General features: G+C 52.3%; 1 protein-coding gene across 5 annotated transcripts; it reads right to left on the reverse strand.

The window, feature by feature from the left end:
• Positions 1 to 1585: 1585 nt before the first annotated feature.
• On the reverse strand, positions 1586 to 11625 carry SLC38A5 (solute carrier family 38 member 5). 5 transcript variants are annotated; one of them, XM_008272349.5, is made up of 16 exons: positions 11462 to 11625; positions 11044 to 11100; positions 10884 to 10959; positions 10204 to 10319; positions 10034 to 10107; positions 8818 to 8901; positions 8604 to 8682; positions 5926 to 6008; positions 5588 to 5646; positions 5355 to 5492; positions 5080 to 5159; positions 4028 to 4128; positions 3641 to 3756; positions 2716 to 2860; positions 2521 to 2624; positions 1586 to 2017 (listed from the first exon to the last, which is right to left on the reverse strand). In XM_008272349.5, exons 1-16 carry the CDS (start codon positions 11482 to 11484, stop codon positions 1916 to 1918), a joined length of 1437 nt encoding a protein of 478 aa, XP_008270571.1. In that variant the 5' UTR covers positions 11485 to 11625; the 3' UTR covers positions 1586 to 1915.
• Between the last annotated feature and the right edge of the window lie 5727 nt (positions 11626 to 17352).

The following is a 17352-nucleotide window of genomic DNA, read 5'->3' on the forward strand; positions in this document are numbered from 1 at the left end:
GGGTAGTGAACCAGAAGATAGAAGCTCGCTCTGTGTGTGTGTGTGTGTGTGTGTGTGTCCCTCTCTTTGTAACTCTGCTTCTTAAATAAATAAATAAATCTTTAAAAAAAATGATTGGGGATGGACATTTAGCCCAGTGCTTAAGAAACTGGTTAAGACATTCACGTCCCCTTGTCAGAGTACCTAGACTTAATTCCCAGCCCTGCTCTATTGACTCCAGCTTGCTGGGAAGCAACAGTGTTGACTGAAGTAACTGGTCCTTGTCACCCATCAGGAGACTTGAATTGAGTTCTTAGCTTCAAGCTTGGGCCCAGCCCAGCCCTAGCCATTGCAGATATTTGGAGAGTAAACCAGTGAATGGAAGCATATTCTCTCTCTCTCTCTCTCTCTCTCTCTCTCTCTACCTCCTCTGCTCTCAAATAAAAATAAATAAGAAGCTTTTTTAATTATAAAAACTTTTTTGAAATAATGACAGAGTTCTTTATGCGATATACTCACAGTAGTACTAAAGCTTCAGGATAATACTCTAAGTGAAATTCAACATTATTTTTCTGCATGGCATGAATTCCTAAAACCTTCAGAATCCCCCAAGACAGATTTGCCTTAACAGAGGATGGGGCAAGTCCACAGACCTCCAAGCTTCTTGGGAAAGTAGGCTTTAAAATGTGGTGAATATGTTCACTTTAGCATCCAAGTGTTAACAGGTTCTTCCATCAAGTTCACCTAACAAGATTATCTGCCAGGAGTGTGGGGGGCAGGGGTGTGTGTACCATCTTCATCTTCTTGCAGTGCTTTTTGATAAATATGAAGACTTGTGTTTTTTAAGGCCAGGCACTGAAATTTCAGGTTGTCAATAAGAAGCAGGCTTGCTGAGTTTCAGTAGAGTGGCAATAAGCAATGAAGAAGGATGAGACAAGGATCATATAGTATTAACCAGCTACAGTCAACTGCCGTACAAAGGGCCTTCACAAAGTTCACAGAAGGGGCTGGCATGGTGGCATAGAGGGTGAAGCCGCCACCTGCAATGCTGCCATCCCATATGGGTGCTGGTTTGAGTCCTGGCTGCTCCACTTCCAATCCAGCTCACTGTTAAAGCACCTGGGAAAGCAGCAGAGGATGGCCCAAGTGCTTGGGCCCCTGCACCCATGTGGGAGACCTGGAAGATGCACCTGGCTCCTGGCTTCAGCCTTCATTTGGATTTCATGCAATTTCCAAGGATCACAAAATGATCTTTTTTTTTTTATCTCAAAATATGGTAATTCTTAGCTCAAGCACCATAGGAAGATCGGCAGCAGGCCATAGCTTGCCTATTCCTGTGCTCCAGTGTCAAGGTCAAGGCACTCCTGTCTGCCTCACTCACAGCCGTATCCCTAGCACCTACAACATTCTCTGCTGTCTCCCCAGCCACTGACACCCAGGAGGTTCTCGTACATGGTTACCGAAGCCAGTTATTGAAGAAGTGGAGAAGTGAGTGCACACAGGAGAGTGGGCATTTCTACTCCCAGAGCCTCAGCTGACCCCTGCCTGCACCCAGACAGGCTTCTCCAAGAAATCTTCAGAAAAGATCAAAAGTCTGAGGCCAGGATTGTGTTTCAGCATCTTTATTCTCCTCTTTAGCCCGAGGTTAATCCTGATGAAAAGCTTTAGACAAGAGGAGGTGGAGAGGACTGGGCCTGGGCTTCCCAGGGACCCAGCCTTCTCTCCCCCCGTAAGGTTAGGGATCGGGGTGGGGTTAGAGCCGTGATCCAAGCTCAGCTCCTTGGGGAGGAGGGACACCTCTGCTGTCTCTCACCTCAGACAGCCACACTAATGGGAACCAGCCACCTCTACACACCAGGCTGGAGGGTCCCTGGAGAGTGCCCCTGCCCCACCACATACACTTGCACACGTGCACAGGGACCCAAGCCATGCATGGTCAGTGTCCAGACATGTGGTTGTGGCCTGTCGCCCAGTTGGTAAACATAAAGCCTAGACTGATGGCCATGAAGAGGACCCCCAGGATGCCAAAGCACAGAGCCTGCAGGCAAGAGAGAGAGTGAAGATGGGGCTGCCTGGGACGCCCCACTCAAGCTCCTCCTGAGAATGTGCCTCAAGCCCCCCGCCCCTTCCAGGGGAGCCCGTCTGTCCCTGACCTTGGTGCTCTTCTCCTTCCTTAAAGCAGCCCTTTCCTGTGAACCCAGAACACCACCCCCCCCGCCGGAGTCTCCCTTCCATCCTCCCTCCTAGATGGGCTCAGGCTCTTCCCAACAGCGCTTCTTCCCTCCGTCTGGAGAATGCTCCCTTCTGGAATGTTCTCTCTGTCTTCCGGGACCCTGGTGGTGCTCTGACTATTCTGCTCCTCCCTAGGACAACCACCTTCATTCTTCCAGACCATAGGTCCCTCTTCCTGGCCATTCCTTCTTCCCTCGCCCCCACTCCGCACCCCCCACCAAGAACATTCCTCCCATTCCCAGGCATCCTGCAGCAAGCACTCCCTCCTCCAAATGTGGAGTCTTTCCCTACCCCCTCTGGAATGCTTACTTGGATCTTGGGCCAGGAGAAGAGGGGCTCCGTGTCAGAGGGTACAATGCGGAGGTAGAAAATGCTGGGAAGGATGAAGATGAGGCTGGGAGCTGAGGTTGACCCTGGAGGACCAGAACAATGTGCAGGAGACAATGTGAGCTTGGGTACAAGGCCATGTTAGTTGGGATCTGGGACTGGGGTGGGGACACTGACCGATAACTCCAAAGATATCCCGGATGGTTGGCACACAGATGACAAGCACGTTGACCAAAACCAGCAGGATCAGGGCTATGGCCACATGCCGTAACCAGCTGAAGGCTTTGCTTGGGAAGAGCAGCTGCTGCAGGGCCCGGCGGATCTGTGGCCAGAGTAGGGTAGAGCAGGGGTCAGGGCTCAAGTGTTGCCCCCTTCAATGTGATCATCTGCCTTCAATTCCACCCTCTATATGAGATCCCTACCCCTCCCCCCCACTGACTCCCACCGGCTCCACCATGTCAAAACACTCAACTGTGCTTCCACCATCTGAAGGAGCTTCCTGCCTCCATCCTTCAACAACTCCTGTCTCTTCCTTCTGTCTGTTTGTCCATCTGTGCCTCCACCCATTGTCTGAAAGCCTCACCTCCTCTCTCTCACCATCTTCACTTCCCCCTGTGCCTGACCATCCACCCAGCCTTCCACCCAGTTTGAGTCCATCCTGTAGCTGCCTACCATCTGTCTACCTCTGCATCTTTTCTCTGCCTAATCATTCCTGCCTCCCCTCTGAGAGCCTTGTCCCTCCTACATCTCACCACTTCCACCTCTACACTTTTTCTGTCCCATCCCTGCTTCTTTGTTGCAACTGACCACCTAGCTATGCTTCTGCCCTCTGGCTGAGCATCCCTGCCTTGTTCTGTTTAGCCATCCATCTGGGCTTCCTCCCTCCAACAGTCCACCTGTCCCCCCGACCCACTCTGTCTGGAGACATCTCCACTTTAGTCTTCTCTGTCTACCTGGCAGCTCTGCCTTCCCTGTCTGTCCATCTCTGCTTCCATCCATCCATCCATTTGTAGCTCTACTCCCCATCCAAACATGCACACCCACGCCTTCCACCCATCACGTATGTCCCCCACTCCGTGGGCTTGCCCTCGCCCCCACACACAGGGAACAGAACAACTGGCACGGTGAGGGTCACGGCAACCAGCACAGCCAGGCGCACGCAGAGGATGAGCAGGTCCCTCTGGCTGTACATGTGTAGCAACTCTGCCTCCACGCTGCCTGAACCAGGACACAGGAGAGACACACATTGCAGGTTTTGGAGGGAGTACCCAGACTAATGTCCCAGAAACCCAAAGATACATACACAGTGACAAAATCTACACAGTGACTAAATCTATACACATGACGTGCATCCTCCCTTAAGAAATTGATGAGTCCAAGGTCATGAAAGGAAAAAGCTCAGAGGCTCCTTCCCTAACCTTCTGCCTAATCCCCACCCCAGCACCACTCCCCACCCCCTGCCACCAGCCTTGGCGCTGGCCCCACTCACTGTAGAAGGTGAGGTATCCAAAGGTCGCTGTGAGTGCATACATGAAAAACATGGCCCCAATGGACACATTGGCCACAGCTTGCATCCTGCGCTGGGTGGGCCTGAGGTATATAGAGGTCATGGAAGTGTCATGCCCAGACCCCTTAACTTGGCCTAGGTCCCACAAAACCAGCTCCCACCCTCTACCTCCCCTGTGTGACTAGCCAAGCCACCTCCCTCTGTCCATCCACATCTCACCCTATTTGATCACCATTGTTTCTCCTTTGCATCTGACCACCCACACTGTACCTCTCTGTCTAGTCATCCATACCACCCCCCCAATTTTTATCCCTGCTTCCCCTTTCCCATCCATCCCTCCTTGTCCATTAGTCCATGTCTGTCTCCCCACCCTCACCATACATACTGCCCCCTCCATCACATTATCTGCAATCTACCTCCCAACTCTGCTCATTGACACTCATACTGAATGTTAAAATGATAGACCACTTGGGGCTGGTGCTGTGGCATAGCAAGTAAAGCCACTGCCTGCAGTGCTGGCATCCCATATGGGTGCCGGTTCAAGTCCTGGCTGCTCCACTTCTGATCCAGCTCTCTGCTATGGCCTGGGAAAGCAATGGAAGATGGCCCAAGTCCTTAGGTCCCTGAACCCATGAACTCATGGGGGAGACCCAGAAGAAGCTCCTGGCTCCTGGCTTTGGATGGGCCCAGCTCTGGCCATTGGGGCCATTTGGGGAGTGAACCAGCAGATGGAAGACTTCTGCTTCTCTCTCTCTCTCTCTCTCTCTCTCTCTCTCTCTCTCTGCCTATCTGTAACTCTGTCTTTCAAATAAATAATCTTTAAAAAATGATAGACCACTTCAGTTCCAATCAGTAAACACTCACTATGGTGAGTCCCCCAAGGCTCCCTGGCTAGCCCAAAGCCCTCCCTTGGCACAACATAGTCACCATGAAGCTGACAGCCCCCAGATGACTGTAAGGATTGTCAGACACCATCACTGTCCACCCTGCCCCTGGCTGGCCCAGCATGCATGGCCACTTGCCTGCCCACTCACCGGCAGAGCTCCGTGTAGATGGGCAGCACCTCAGGGTGGCAGACGAAGGCGAAAGCCATGATGGGAACCGTGTAGGACATCTGCACATAGGATCAGAGTCCACGGTGGGTTAGAGAAGCCACTCCTCATCCTCCTGGCCCTCCCCTTGCCCTCCATATCAGACACGTGGCAGTCCCTGTTGGCCAATACCTGACCGCACTCTGATGGGGATGCACTAGGGGCCAGGGCCATTGAGTCTGGGAGTGGTGTAAGCTCCTTGAGGCCTGCCCACCCACCTGAGAGTCAACTGTGAACATGTGGGCCTCACAGCTGATGTTGAATCCCTGCCTAGGGACGTCTGGGGAGTCTTCACTCGTCACTGCTGTCTCATTGCGGCCTACGGCACAGCCAATCTGGAATTTCTTATAGATGACCTGAGGGTGGGGAAGTGGGAAAGTGAGGTCACAGGGCTCCACCCCAGTGTCCCAAACTCTATCTGCACTTTGGCACAACCTTTTCTCTGACTCACCGAAACAAGAAAAAACAGCATACAGGTCAGAGAGAGACCACTGGTATATCCCAGATAACCTACAAGGAGTAACACACAGAGCCTCAGAAATCAAAGGACCCCCACCATAGCAAACCCCAAACCCCTGCAATGTCCCCTCACCCCCACTACCTTTGCAAAAACTTCTACTTCCACTTGAACTAGCCTCCCCTCCACAGCAAACATCTACTAATCTTTTAAATCTCACATCAAAGAAGCTCTCCTCTCCTGTTTCGCAGCCCTCAACAACGGGGATTTTCTCAGGGCACTCCCCTCTGTCTAAGATCACTCTCCAATGACCACCCCAGGAAATCTCTTACCCAAGTGTTTCATGAGGGCCAGGGGCAGGATGATTATCACACTGACAATGATGATGAGAAAGTTGCCCTTCAAGTACCAGTCCCTGAGAAGACAGGAAAACACAGTGACCGGCTGTGGCCAAAGAAAACTACTGGGTACTCATTCACAAAACAACAGTCAGCCAGCCACCCAGATTCCCGCTCACAAAGAGATGAGCTAATACTGCAACTAGAAACCATTCAGGTGTGCACAGTGACACGTGGCACAACAGCACAGATAGCAACATTCAGACCGATTGAGCAACACCACCAGTAGGATGCAGAGGAAAACATGTGCATAGGGAGATAAAAGTCACCATCAGATTTGCAACAGGACACACAATCAGATGAGCAAACACCTCTAAGCAGTCAGACTCGATGTTAAAATCAGCCCAATACAAGATGCCAGACACAAAGATAGCGTGAGTCAAGATCCTGGTATGTCAGACAAGTAGAACAACAATGAGATAATCTGTTATGGAACAGGCAATGATGCAGTCAGTCAAAAAAGTCAGAAACACACATTTAAACAGCTCAAGGTTTGCAGGACACCTGAAAGTAGCTAGGCTGATTTGGCCACACAGACAAAGACAGACTGAAATAGAAACAGAATGAGATGGCTGATCACCCTGCTGAAACCAAGCTCAAAGAAACAGTGGGGGGATAAGCATTGTGGTGCAGCAGGTTAAGCTGCTGATTGCAACACTGGCATCCCATATTGGAGTGCTGGTTCAAGTCCTAGCTGTTCCACTTCCACTCCAGCTCCCTGCTAATGCATCCTGGGAGGCAGCAGATGATTAATCAAGTGCTTGGGCCTCTGCCAAAGTTGCAGGCATTTGGGGAGTGAACCAGTGAATGGAAAATCTCTCTCTCTCTCTCTCTCTCTCCCTCTCTCCCTCCCTCACTTTCACATATATGAAAACAAAGTAGATAAATATTTCAAAAAAGAAACAGTGGGATTCTGTACAGATACTGGAGGGAAATACATAGGCAAGACACTCAGTTAATACAGAATCAGCTGAATAACAGTTCATTCATTCAAAAGAATTTTACTGAATGCTTGCTATGTTCCATGCTGTCACATGTTCTCTTTCTATCTCATACACATAGCTACTAAGAAATAGACCAATGAAGTACCATTAGCCCTATATACAGTAGGAAGTAATGATAATAGTTAGACATACTAAGTCACATGTCAGCTACCTGGATGGTCTCAGAATCAGGTCAAAGATCTAACAAGACACACACATAGATGACAAAAAGAAAGGCCTCTGTTAATATTATGGGGGAGGGGATATTTGGCCTAGCAGATAAGACACCTGTGTCCCATATCAGAGTACTTGAGTTCAATACTCAGCTCTACTCCTGACTCCAGCTTCCTGCTAACGTGAATCCTGGGAGACAGCAGTGATGGCTCAAGTAGTTGGGCCCCTGCCACCCATGTGGGAGACCTGGATTGAGTTCCAGGCTCCCATCTTTGTCCCCTGGCCCAGGGCCGTGGCACGCATTTAGGGATTGAACCCATGAATGACAGCTTTCTCTCTAGAGCTTTCTCTCTCTCTCTCTCTCTCTCTCTCTCTCATAAATAAATAGGCTTTAAAATGATGACAAATGGTGGGGGGGCCACATACACCCCATGCAAAGTCTATGAGACCAGAGTCAGGCTCAGCCTCTGGACAACCACAGGTATGGATTAACCACACAAAGGCAACTAGATATTTGCAGTTGGAGCAAAAGCACCACAGTATACTGTGCATGTACACATACACACACACACACACGCACATGCACACACACACACATACACAACACACACACACAACTGTAGTCTCATCATACACAAGTAAGCATACAGACCTAGCCAGCATGATGAACCCATTATCAAACACAAAGCAGGATGCACAGAGCAGATCAACAACCAAACATCCATGGCTGCAACCATAAACAGAGGACATATATGTACAGGCACAGGAATCACATGTACAAAGCCAGAGAATTTTCTAGAACAAGTGTCACTGAACCAAATATAGAGATAGAGGTGGCTTGTCACATACAATCAGAGCAAGTTATAGGCACAGTCAGTACCACAGTCCACTGGTGTGCGCACACATACGCATACACATCACTGGAGTCAGCTATCATTCGCAGAACTAGACAGGATCAACAAGGTTGATGCACCCAGAATCAGAGTCACAGAATCAGCTGGACAGGCAGTCAGAGTGACCAAGTGTCAGACACATACACTGGAATCACACTGAACAGAACACAGTTATAGTCAATCATACAGCCAGCCAGAGAGAATCAACCAGTGCAACAGTCACTAAATCAAACCCACCGGTAGAGTCCCCATCTACTGAATATGTACAGCCACACACTCACAGCATCACTGAACACTGCACATGCAGAGCCAGCCACAAGCGATTGGAATAGCAATCACAGAATCAGCACATGGCCTACTGGGCTGCTACAGTCAAAGCAACAGTCACACACACTGCTGGCATCACCATACACAGGAATCAGTCTGACCCAACTGGCCTGCCCAACAGCCTCAAAATAGAACACCTGGGTATCAGCTGGACACACAGAGTTGAAGATACCAGCTGTACCTCACAAGCAGACACAAGGGTCTGTGCATCAGCCAAGGGGTGTTGCTCACTCACCCCTCAGGGCTCATGGGCAGGAAGGAGCCAATAACCAGGGGGAGTTCGGATTTGATGATGAACAGGTAACTGGACATGGCTGGTGCGGATGGGGGAGGTGTAAGCAGAAGGATTCCCCTCACTCCCTTACCCCATCTTTGCCAGCCCAGCCTGGGGAAGCCCACCTCACCCCACCCTCTTCCCCCAGCTGACCGCCACCTCCCAGAGTCCTCACCCCCAACATTGTGCAGACAGATGACGGTGGCCACCACTACCTTCCCTGCAGGCCCGAATGCCCTCTGTCCCAGCTGCTCATAGGCTCGGATGCCAGGAGGGGGAACAAGAAGCAACGGGTTGTGGGTGCAAAAGGCCAAGACAAGGGTGAGGAATGGGAGGAGGGTAGAAGGGCTGGGACCTAGGGACTTGTGGTTTGGGAGAACTGGGGCAGGCTGATGGGGACTGGAAGTGATGCTTAAGTAGATAGGGTTGAACTTGAGGTAGAGTCTGGGTGGTGGGATCTGACGCCAGGTAACAGAAGTTGGGGAGAAGGGCGGGAATGAGAGGTAGGAAGTGGGGATCCTGGAGCCAGGATATGGACTAAAACTGTGGGAAGCGGGACGCCGCTCTCCCACAAGGGGAACAAAGGGAGCGAGATGTCGTTCTCCCCCACAGGGTGACCAAGATGGCGCTGGCAGGGAAAGGAACTACTAAAGAAGTAAACAACAAAATGGCAACGAGGTGCATGCCTCCCGCGTGATCCCGTAGCTGATTGGATAGAACATGCATGCCCTTCACGTGAACAACTCGCGGATTGGACTGCTGTGTGCATGGACTCTATAGTGCTTTTGATTGGTCGCTGCGCATATATAAGCCATGTGGCTTTGTGCAGGGGCGCTCTCTCTCGCTCTCTCTCTTTTTCTCTCTTCTGTAATTTCCTTAGTACTCTGTCTCTGCTTTTTCTTCTTTCACTTCAGAATAAAGTCTGAAAAGACCGAGAAACTGCGAGTGGTGTTGTTCCTTCGCGGGCGAGGGAGCGACTTAAAACCATGGTGGGCATGAAGCTTAGGATTAGGGAAGTCAGGAGCTGAGGAGTGGGTGTCTCAGGGTTGTGGGGCTGGCTTTCGGGGGGCAGAGGTAGAGTGGTCTGGGACCGGGGAAGCCTGGACAATGGGGTCTCATAACCAGACTGAGGGGTGAAGTTGGGAATCCAGGATTCCAGATAAAGTCTGGGGGCCAGGGTTCAGTGTGGGGTTTGGAGTTCAAGAAACCAAGTGTGGGGTCTGGGGTTGGCTGGTCTGGGATCTGGGGTCTGGGTGGTATACCCAGAATCTGGGTTTCGGGTGAGGTTTGGGGTCTGAGGTCCAGGACCTGGGTTGAGCTCCAGACCTGGGTCTAGAGTCTGGGGTCCAAAGGATGAGGGTGGGGACTGGGATCCAGGCTCTGGGTCTCACCTACAACACCGGCGCAGGTCAGCAGGAGGTGGATGGAGTATGAAGACAGAAGGGCAATGCACAGCAACAGGGCTCTGAGGCAGAGGGCACAGCTCAGACTCGGCCCCAGGCCTTCCACTCACCCTCCCCAACACCCGGGGCCCTCCCCCCCAGGCCACCCATGGACTCACAGGAAGAAGATGACGCCTGTATGGGACATGGCATAGGCCAGCCCCAGGATGCCGCTGCCCATGATGGCATTGCTGAGATTGAACACTGACATCCCGAATGATGTGTTCCCCTCAAACTGTAGGCAAGAGGCAAAGTCCGGACACACATGGAGAGGGGAGACTCGGGAAGGAGGCCAGTGCTGGGGCCAGGGAAAGACTGCACGGGGGAAGAAGCCCAGGCAGGGCCATGGGAGAGAGAGGGCAAGAGGCTAAAAGGGGAAAAAAAAAGAGTTGCAGATAGTCAAAAGCTGGGAAACGGAGACTGGGAAAGGCAAAAGTTGGAAGAGAAACTTGGGAGCGAGCAGCTGGATGCGGAGAGGGGCAGGGGAGGGGAGAACAGCTACTGAAGGCAAAACCATCACTGTGGACAGAGATCCGCTGAGGAGGAAGAGCAGCTGGGGGGAGCTAGAGCCCAGCACGAATGGAGAGGAGCCACTGGGGAGGGCGGGCACGGAGCCAGGGGAGCAACCAGGGCGGGAGGAAGCTAAGCAAGGGAGAGAGCTAGAGAGAGAGTACCTGGGAAACGGGAGAAGCTGAGAAGAGCTGGGCAGGGGGCTAGCTGGGCAGGGGAACAGCTGGATTAGTCTGGGAGATGAGCTGGGGCAGGTGCAGCTGGGACAGACCATGTGGGGATCACTCACATCCATGAATTGGACCGGCTTCCTCTCTGGGACAGGATCATCGCTGGGCAGAAAGTCCTCATGTTCCTGACTGGGGCTGGACGGGGCAGGAAAATACAAGTAGGGCTGATAAGAAGGTAACCGTCACCGCTGCCCCTGACTCCTTGGATCCCTGACTCACCCCACAGCATCGGCAGGGAGGGCTCCTCCGTTCATCTTTGAATCCTGCAGTTCCATCCTGCGGACAGAGACACGGGGTGGGCACGGGGATCGGACACGGAGCAGGAGGGCTACAAAATGAGAAGTGTTGCAGGAAGGAGAAAAAGGCCCCACAGAGACCAGCAGATATAAAAGCCCAGAAGCAGGTGGAAAGCCCGAGAAACAAGAACAGGGAGGGAAGAGAGAGAAAGGGAAATAAATGGTGAGTGTTAAAGACAAGCCTGAGGGGCACCAGAGAAAGAGACTGGGGAGAGAGAAGAAAAGCAGAAGGGGAAAAAAAACCCGCCAAGAGTTACTCAGACAGACACAGAGCAAAGAGGGCAGGGAGAGATCTTCAGAGAGAGAAAGAGAAAGAGAAAGAAAGACCCAGAGAGACCAACCCCACGGCAGACGAGATGTCCATTCAGAGTTGAGACAGCTTCTTGTCCCGGACCCTAGACTCACAGTGCCTCTCTGGCACTGTCCTTTTAGTTCCTGTCCCCCGCGCCCTCCCCTCCTCCCTCCCCCATCACTACGTGGCCAGCCGCTTACTCCTTGCAAGGACACGTGTCAGCGCGACTGCCCCACCTCTTCTAATGCCCCCCCCACTCCCTCCTCCCCGTCTGGCCCTGCAGCCCAGAACTGATGCAACCTGTTGAAGGGGCTGGGAGTGGGAAGGGGGGCAGGCTCAGAGACTCCAGCAAACTGCTGTCAGCCACAGGGACAAAGGGACAGAGGGACAAAAGACAGAAGGCAGAGAACATCAGATTCAGGCAGCGGGACAGATGGCGTGGATTGATAGGCCTGGGGATGGCAGTGGGGCAGGTGCAGGGGTAGATACTGCCAGGCCATTACAGGCAGACCTCAGTCAGCCCAGCCAGGAGAGGATCCTGAATCTTGGGGGCTTCCAGGGGGAGGCAAGGAGGTGGGTGTGGTGGGGTGGGGAGTGTGCACACTGCAAACTGGGTGCGTCTCAGAGTCCTGGTCTCCAGCCCAGGCACGGGGTGGGGCCTGTCCACACCCCAACTGAGGGGCCCCATGCTCTGTCTGTCTTATCTGGGGGTCTGTCTGTTCACTCCCATCCAGGCATTGGGCAGGCGTGTCTGTCCCAGGCAAGGCACATGTCCCCTACAGGGAGTCACACAGGGTGGACTTGGGGTCTGGCCCCAACTTCACTGGGCTACTTGAAGGCCAGGTGGACAAGAGGCATCTGTCCAGGCCCCTCTTCTGCCTGCCCACCCCCAACAGGGAGCACAGAATTCCCGGAAAAGCCAGAAGCTGGCTAGGGCTTCAAAGCGATTCTAGATGACCCTACCCCACATGCAGCTGGAGGAGGGTGAGGGATGGGCTGTTTACTTCCCCACAGCAGGAGAGAGAGTCTCCTGCACACTCAGGGATCACAGCTACAGCACTGGCCCCAGCACAGCCCCATCTAGGGGCTCAGAGGTGGGAGGCAGACTCACCGTCACTCACACGGTTTGCACGTGAGTGAGAGCAAACGTGCAGGCAGACTCCCAGGCATATGTAGAGATTGACAGGGGCACACCTGCACTCCTCACTGCATATGGAGAGCCTAGGCTCACAGGGCAGTCACACGCCCAGCCACAGAGTGCTGATCATGGCAAAGACCTTATCGTCCACAGACTGAGAGACAGCCAGACACTGTCGACTCACAGACACCCACGCATTCACAGCCAAGCTGAAGAGAACCAACAGGAAACTCACACACAGACTCACCGGCCACACAGTCTTGTACACCCAACTCCCCCACCACACAGACTTGCAGGTGCAGATGGCTCCAGAGGCCAACTTCCAGAAACATACCCTAACGTGATAGCTTGGTGCGCGGTAGGCTCGCGTATGAACAGGTACAGCTCTGGTCACATAGACAGAGGCACTCCCAGGCAGATAGGTCACTGGCACGCACAACTGCATTTAGGCATCTGGTTGCAGCCCACCGTGTACACCCAGAGCTACTGACAAATCTAGTCAGAGAAGACACATCCAAGGAAAGTGTATACAGGCACATACACAAGAAATGCAGGAAGATACAGCACACCTACTCTCCTTGCACAGAGGAGATCTAGAAAATACACCTAAGGTTGCCTGAAGAAGAAATGGGGGCCCAAATAGTATTCATAAGAGAGCACTTCAAGAAGCTCGTGGGAAAGGCATCCTCTCCATTAATTCCATTTGCCTGAACTTTTTTTTAAAAATAGTATTTATTTATTTATTTATTTGAAAATCAGAATTACAGAGAGAGAGACAGAGAGAGACATTCTATCGGCTGGTTTACTCCCCATAGCTGCAATGGCCAGGGCTGGGCCAGGCTGACGCCAGGAGCCAGAAGCTTCATCCGGATCTCCCACGTGAGTAGCAAGAGCTCAGACATGTGGGCCATCCTCTACTAGTTGTCCCAGGCACATCAGCAGGGAGTTGGATCAGAAGTGGGACTCGCTCTGGCACCCATATGGGATGCTAGCCATGAACTTGTACAGTGGCACCAAAAGACAGCTCCATAGGGCACATACCTGCAGCCACTCATCGGGGAGACACAAACATGGTAGCAGACATGCAGGGAAGAAAGACACACACACGCAGAAGAGAGACAAATGCCCAAACACACGCATCAGCCGCAAGCATTACAAAGGAGACACATAAACACCTGAGCAACACCCACACACAACCCCGGAGAGATACAAGTTGCCACACATAAGTTGGGTAGGAAGCCGCAGAGAGAAGACACAACCAGGCACGTTACATAGGCAGCCACACAGGCAGCTCACATGCGCATGGCTGCCGCTGAGAACATGCACAGGCGGATGAGAAACACTCACAGTGCTCACAGGTACACAAACACTTCAGCAGCTCTCTCCACCCCCCCCACCCCACCCCCACCCCCCGCCCCTGCCTCCTCTGTTTTCTCTCTCCTCTGGTGCCCTTCCCCCACTCAGACTCATTACACATCTGTGCTACAGGTTGGCCAGGGAAAAAGACACCTGTCAGCAAAGGCCTTGGCCCAGGTGGCTAAAAGAGGAGGAGGAGGGGCTAGGCAGGTACACACATTTCGAGAAAATTCTGAAGTGGCCCGTCCAAACAACTAGACTACACGTAGTACGAAAAACAGATGCTTCCCTATCCGCTTCCACCACCTCCCAGCTACAGCCTCCTGCTCTAACCGCTTCCCTCCCCTCCCAGAACCTCCCCTGGCTCTCCAACACGGCCCAGCACACAGCAGATGCTTAATAAACGCCACCTACCAAGTGTCATACTACTATCATTATTATTTTTATTTCTGCCAAGGAAGCCCTTCTAGAAGAGGAACGAACATTCATTTAGCTCTATACGCTGTAGCTCTGTTACGTGGTTGGGGCAGGTGGTTGGTTTAGCAGTTAAGATACTGGTTAAGACTCCCACTTCCCATATCGGAGTACCTAGGTTCACGTCCTGGTTCCAGCTCCTGACTCCAGCTTCCTGCTAATGCAGACCCGGGGGGGCAGCAGTGACGGCTCAAGTAAGTGAGCTCCTGCCATTCACACGGGAGACTCGGATTGAGTCCCCAGCTCGCAGGTCCTGCCTTTGGCCTGGACTGCTGTGGGTATTCAGGGACAGAGCAAGCAGATAGGAGCTCCTGCTGTCTTTCTGCCTCTCAAATAAATACATAGACAAATAAAATAGCAAGTTCTCAGCTTATGCTGGTAGAAAGAGAAAGAAAGGGAAAGTGGGGTTTGGGTTGTGTGGGGCAGCTGGTTGCACAAGGTCCAGATGTGTGTGAGGGTGCCTGGGGCCAGAGGCTCTGCCCGGTGTTATAAAGCGGCTTGAGAATGCTTGAGTGTCATTTGGGATTCCCATGCAGCTTATCAAAGTTCATGTGGGGTTCTTATCAGCTCGTCCAGAGAGACCCCGGTGTTTATGAAAGCCAGCCCACGGCTCAGGAGCGTTCCAGAGAGGGACTAACTTGACCAAAGCAGCCACAGCAAAAGCGTTCTCAGCTGGGTTCCCCCCCACACCCCCTCGGTAGCTCTGTGGCCACAAGCAAGTTCCTAAACCTCTCTCTGCTCCCTCAAGGGCAAAATAACGCCCAACTCCCAGGGCTACGGGAAAGAGGCAGTGCACGGAAAGCACTTGGGACAACAGCGCATCTGTGACTTCAGCAACTGCTCTCCATCTGTGACAGCAAAGCCCCACTTGGCTGCCTTTGGCATCTGACTCAGCCCTTTGCTTTCATGTGGGCTCCCCACTGAATAACTGTTGAGTTTCCCTTCCAGCTCCAGAGAGCAGCTCCCCCTCCTTGGCCTCTTGGGGAGGCTGCGGGGAGGACAACGTTTACACTCGGTGGGGTGCCGGGTGGGAGTTACTGGGCCGACACCCTTCTTCGGGAAGAGCCTGGAGAGTTCAGAGCCTGGCTCTTGTCCCCCCAAACCCCCTGGGTCCCTCTGGAGGAAGCAGGTTTCTTTGCTAAAAATTAAACATCCTCTTTGTGAACGGGCAAGAAAACAGGACGTGGGAAGCATCCCACAGGGTGAACATTGTAAGCCCACCACAAAACACACCAAACGCCAGAGTAGGGGGAAGGGTTTATTCAAGGGGGGTGGGGGTGGGAGTGGGGGCCCTGGGCTGGGAAACAGGCCTTGTTATAAACAAGGGATGGGGGAATAGGGACAGCGAATCTGTTAGAGTGGGGGTGGGGTTACCACCTTTCAGTCACCTGACTCAGTAAACCAGGCTGCGTCCTGGAGAGGCTGAACCTAGCGTACACGGTGGTGGCTGGAGCAGAGCCCAAGATGGCGCTTTAGATAAGACGGCACCATTTCGCTAACAAACATGGCTTTTTCCCCCGCCCCCCCCCCAAACCTGGCATGGTTGAACCCTTCCTATCTCACACTCGCTCACCTCCGAGGCTGGGGGGGTGGGGTGGGGGGTGGGCAGCAGGTTCCCAGCAGGCCACAGCCCTTCAAGCTCCACTGACAAAGCTCTGGCTTCTTCCCTGGTCTCAGGCAACTCCTTCCGGAGTGTCCGCCTCCCACGGCCCCCACAAAACCACGAGAAGCAGCACCGAGGAAAGAAGGCAAGCAGAATGCCCATAAACACGGACTGAACATCAGCTGTGCGCCAGGCCCCGTACCCAGCGCCGGGAAGCCGCAGTGACCGGAACAGAACGCGTGAAGCTCAGCGGGCAGAGGAATGAGGACTCAATCGTTCAGCTCCACTTCAGGCCTTCGAATTTGCCGCTCCTTCTGCCTGGAAAGCACTACCTGCAAATATTCCTACGGGGCGCCCTCCTTCAGGTCTGAGCTCAGAATTCCCCCCTCTGGACAAGGCTTCCCGGACTGCGTCCTCCAAAACAGCAACTGAACCCCCTCTGTTATTCTCCACCCCTTTCATCTTCCTTTAGTATTCTTTATAGCTTTCATCACCACCTGAGACAACATTATGGACTTACATCGTGAATATATTTCATAGTTATTTTAGTAAGGAAATGTATACAAATACTAGCATGTCTGCTCATACAATATTAGCATACACCCAGGGCCGGTGCTGTGGCATAGCGGGTAAAGCAGCTGCCTGAAACACCGGCAACCCATATGGATGCCGGTTCGAGACCCACTTCTGATCCAGCTCTCTGCTGTGGCCTGGGAAAGCAGTAGAAGATGGCCCAAGTCCTTGGACCCCTGCCCCTTGCACGGGAGACCCAGAAGAAGCTCCTGGCTCTTGGCTCCGGATTGGCGCAGCTCAGGCCAGTGCGGCCAATTGGGGAGTGAACCAGCAGATGGAAGAGCTCTCTCTCACTCGCTCTCTCTCTCTCTCTCTCTCTGCCTCTCCTTCTCTCTGTGTAACTCTTACTTTCAAATAAATAAATAAATCTTTTAAAAAAGGACTTATTTATTAAAAAAAAAAAAAGAGTGAACGAAGTAAAGAATTGAGCACTGTGCTGGGGCCAGGTTGTACAGGTGTGCAGGGACTGCTTGTTCAGTTTTCAAGAATGTTTGCAAACTGGTTGTTAGTTATTGAGAAAAATGAAATAATGTCAACCTACAATTAAATGAATTAGATTTTTAAGTAATAAAAAGTCACCACTTCCTAGCTAACCGGATTTCACTACATCTACTATGCTCTTGAGGTCATTTAGCCCTGTTTTATCTGTCCAGTAGAAGTGCTATATAATGGTGCTTTTACTGTATTTTAGCTGTCTGGTGGAAGTACTATATAATGGTGCTTTTCCTGTATCTCCGTGTTCTGTGACCGCAGTTGGTAACTGCTAAGTTGACAAGATGATCGTTATGTAAACCAT

This window comes from Oryctolagus cuniculus, chromosome X, assembly GCF_051225735.1.
Source record: "Oryctolagus cuniculus isolate XC-2025 breed Fujian yellow rabbit chromosome X, ASM5122573v1, whole genome shotgun sequence".
Classification (NCBI taxonomy): Eukaryota; Metazoa; Chordata; class Mammalia; order Lagomorpha; family Leporidae; genus Oryctolagus; species Oryctolagus cuniculus.